The 3,729-nt window shown below is 33.0% G+C and overlaps 1 protein-coding gene across 1 annotated transcript; it reads left to right on the top strand.

The window, feature by feature from the left end:
* Positions 1-1,819: 1,819 nt before the first annotated feature.
* LOC132719453 (heat shock 70 kDa protein 12A-like) lies at positions 1,820-3,339 on the top strand. Its single transcript, XM_060703224.1, has 2 exons — positions 1,820-1,982; positions 2,402-3,339. The coding sequence occupies exons 1-2, from the start codon at positions 1,820-1,822 to the stop codon at positions 3,337-3,339; spliced, it is 1,101 nt and encodes a 366-aa protein (XP_060559207.1).
* The last annotated feature ends 390 nt before the right edge of the window (positions 3,340-3,729 follow it).

Raw genomic sequence — 3,729 nt, 5'->3', positions numbered from 1 at the left:
TAGGCGTTGCGATATCTCTGTCTTAAAGACATTGTCATAGTCATTATCAGTGTATTTTAAATGCTAACGTATTACTGACAAAGATAAATGTTAGTGACAACAACAATTGTACATTTTTAATGTCAATCCATAAGCCATAAAACATTTATTTTGGAAATGTGACATAGTCAACGTGCAGGTCTGGTTAACAAACAAAATATATCATTTCATTTTTCAGAACAATCTATTATTTTTGCTGTTCCCGTTGCACAGTCCCAGAGAATAATATAATATTATTATTAAAACAGTATATTTACAAATGTAAAATGAAGTCCGTATTGCCAAACTTAGCGGTTTTTTTCCTGTTTTTGTTTGGGGTCCGCCTGGGCTCATTGCCATTGGTTCCTGTTGCTGGGGGTTGTGTTCATTGAACGCCGCCTTACCTTGTTGATCTTGTTTATCATATTTTAAATTTCATTTACTATTTTTGTTAAAACAGAAATAATCAATGCCAAAAAGATGCTTCGGTTTGTAGCAATACAGGATGTATGGAAAGAATACATAAAATTAGTCAATGAAAACGAAAGTGCCTTGCATTATTAGCAGTAAGAAAATTTTGACGCTTACTTAATGTTGTTATATCACAAACCTCTTTAATCATTGAACATTTGTGCAGAGTAAACTTTGCCTTTTTAAAAATATAAAAAGAAAATACATATAGTACTTTGCAAATGTATGATTTGTGTGTATTATTTCAGGACACTGTTATTATATCAAATGCCATAGATTTTCTTTACACACCTTGTATTATTACTGGAATTATTGTTTGCATTGTACAGTAAAGAGAAATAAAAAAAAACCTATAATATGCGCGTGTTTGTGTGTTTGTGTGTGTGTGTGTGTGTGTGTGTGTGAAATTTTGACTCTAAGCGTGTTAGATTTTTAGTGTTTTTTCTTTCTTTCTTTATTTTTTGAAAGATTTTTTTTACATTTTTTCTTTGTGGAGTTTCTGTCGTATTTGCGTCATATCATTTGTTGAAATAGAAACATGCTCAGTTTTTTGTTCGTTTGTTTGCTTTGCTTTGGAGTTTGTCTGCTTCTTAGATGTAATTAGTGAATGTATTGTTAATGAATATGGATTTAAATGAGATAGATATATTCTATATTTAGTCACAAATGTTGTCTGTAAATGTATATGTTTTTGAAGTATGGAATAAATGGAAAAAGTTTGTTGGTAGAAGGATCTCATTGGGTAGAAGTGTAGTGCGATAAATCATAAGTCTGCCTTTCCTGATTTTGGAGTACTAGTAACTGCCCTTTGTCCATTATTTTTACACTTTGAACTTTGTCCGGGACGTAACTCTGAAACTATTAGAGATATTAAAATCAAACTTTGTAGATAGATAGATCGTATTTAATAAAATTGCAGCGCAACAGACACACATCTCTACCTTGCTTATATTTGAGTTATTGTCCTTTTTCAATTTTACAATGTGAACTTTGTCCGGGACAAACTGTTAAACTATCATCAAGAAACTAAGTCGGTAGATAGATCTTATTCCGTAAACATGCTGCTCAAATAACAGTAACTCTACCTTGCCAATTTTGGTAATTATTGCACTTTGAATGTGTCCGGGACATTACTATGAAACAACAAGTTATTTACCTTTCTGTGTCCAGATCCTATTCGAGGAGCATCACCCGGTTCAAACCGGCTCTTGTTTGCCTGTTTATCCTGTCCTGTTTGGTGGCCAACTTGGATCCCTGCCGGTGGATCTATGTTGGGAGCTGCGGTCATTGATGCCGCCCTTCCTTGTTGATCTTGTTTTTTATGTTTTAAATGTTTTCTTTCTTTTTGAATATTAAAGGAGGGACAATAGACATCACTGTTCATGAAGTATTGAGAAACAGGAATCTTAAAGAACTTCACAAAGCAAGTGGTGGAGCATGGGGTGGGACTAAGGTTGATGAAGCTTTCAAAGCCTTCCTGTCAGAGATAATAGGTGGGTACTGGGGATATCTTTATTTATGTTGGAACACATGGTTATTATTAATTAAATAATTGCCTAAATTGCGTGCGAATCAATTTTTATTACAGAATATGGAACTTGTATTTTTACTAATTGGATTTTGCAAAGCAATAACTTAATAAAGCCGGTAGCGATCTGCACAAGTAAACAATAAAAAAAAATTAATAATTTGAAATACCAACTATATGTACAATTAAGGTACAATGGCCTTATTGTTACATACCTCGAATTTTAAAGTTTATGTTCGGCTTTATATAATGGCATTGTATTAACAACGTTATAATTGGTCATATTTCTTAATATACTCAATTGTTAATTCAGTGCATATAGCAAAAATGCATGATGAAAATATATTGTACCGAAACAAATCGTCATTTCTTTTCCTTCACTAGGTCAGAAAGGGGTAGAAAAATTCAAAAAAGATTGCAAGGAAGATTACATAGACCTGTTTCGAGATTTTGAAACCAAAAAGAGAGATATAGCTCCAAGAAAGACTGAAAAAATCACTTTGAAGATTCCAATTACACTTGTTGAAAAAGCAAACGAAACAAGTGGTAGAACTATGGAAGAGTGTATTGCAAGTTCAATGTATAGAGAAAAATTAGTCCTATTTAAAGACAAAATTAGGATAGAAGCTGATGTTATGAAAGGTTTCTTCGACATTCCACTTCGGAGTATACTCAATCATGTGCAAACACTTCTGGCAGAACCAAAAGTTAAAGATTGCTCGGCAATTGTTATGGTTGGTGGGTTTTCTGAGTCTCCAATGCTGCAGGAACATATTCAAGATCACATTCCAGACATGAAAATCATCATTCCAGACGAGGCTGGGTTAGCTGTTTTAAAAGGAGCTGTTATATTTGGTCACAACCCGACAACTATTGCTGAGAGAGTTTGTAAATTTACTTACGGCGAAAAAATGTCTCATCTGACCACGAATGACTGCACTCATCCGAAATTACACACAGAAATTGACGATAACGGCGAGATGAGATGCTTTGATAATTTTAGGATTCATGTTAAGATAGGTCAGTCTGTTAAACTTGGTGAAGAGCAAGAAGAACTACTTTCATCACCTATTTATGACACTCAAACAGCAATTGATAAGCAGATATATATTTCTACTAACCCAAATCCTGTTTTTGTCACTGATCAAGGTTGCAGCAAAATTGGTTCGTTCAGCGTTCCAATTCCCGACACGTCATTAGGCAAATTAAGAGAATTTGGAACAACATTTCTTTTTGGAGGTACAGAGATTGAAGTAAAAGTTGTTGACAAAGCAACTGATGAAGTAACAACAAAATCTGTTGATTTTCTTGGTGGAATTTGATAGTAAAATATTTACGACTCTGTATAGACAACAAGCTATAAGTATTTGCTTTAATACAAATATTTTCAAGCAGATTTTTTAAATTGCAATTTCTATGCCAATGTTGTTCTTTACACGTGTGGTTCTTCTTATTAATAACTGTCATTGAATATATTGTTTTGGTACATGCTAAAATGATTCGTCGAAACAAGCAGTAACAATGACTTTGTCGTCTTATTAATAAACGGAAGGGACACTTTTTGAGGGACTTTTAGTTTCAATTTTACTTTAAGTTTTGAAACATAAATAAGAAAGATAAAATGAAAATAGTATCTCATACAGTGATCAAAATCTATTTAGTGCAACTTCTATGCTAGTAGAGTGTTGAGTATTTATGTAAAAAATGTACCA

Source organism: Ruditapes philippinarum, unplaced genomic scaffold (genome assembly GCF_026571515.1).
Source record: "Ruditapes philippinarum isolate M1 unplaced genomic scaffold, ASM2657151v2 ctg11033_1_1_1_1, whole genome shotgun sequence".
Taxonomy (NCBI): domain Eukaryota; kingdom Metazoa; phylum Mollusca; class Bivalvia; order Venerida; family Veneridae; genus Ruditapes; species Ruditapes philippinarum.
This window is presented reverse-complemented; position numbering and strand designations above follow the sequence as displayed.

What these genes read in the sequence shown, in the direction of transcription:
- LOC132719453 (XM_060703224.1), top strand. Translation starts at nt 1,820, where the DNA reads ATGTTTTCTTTCTTTTTGAATATTAAAGGAGGGACAATAGACATCACT. An exon ending in CTTCCTGTCAGAGATAATAG is followed by an intron (nt 1,983 to 2,401) that starts GTGGGTACTGGG and finishes TTCCTTCACTAG; the next exon opens with GTCAGAAAGGGGTAGAAAAA.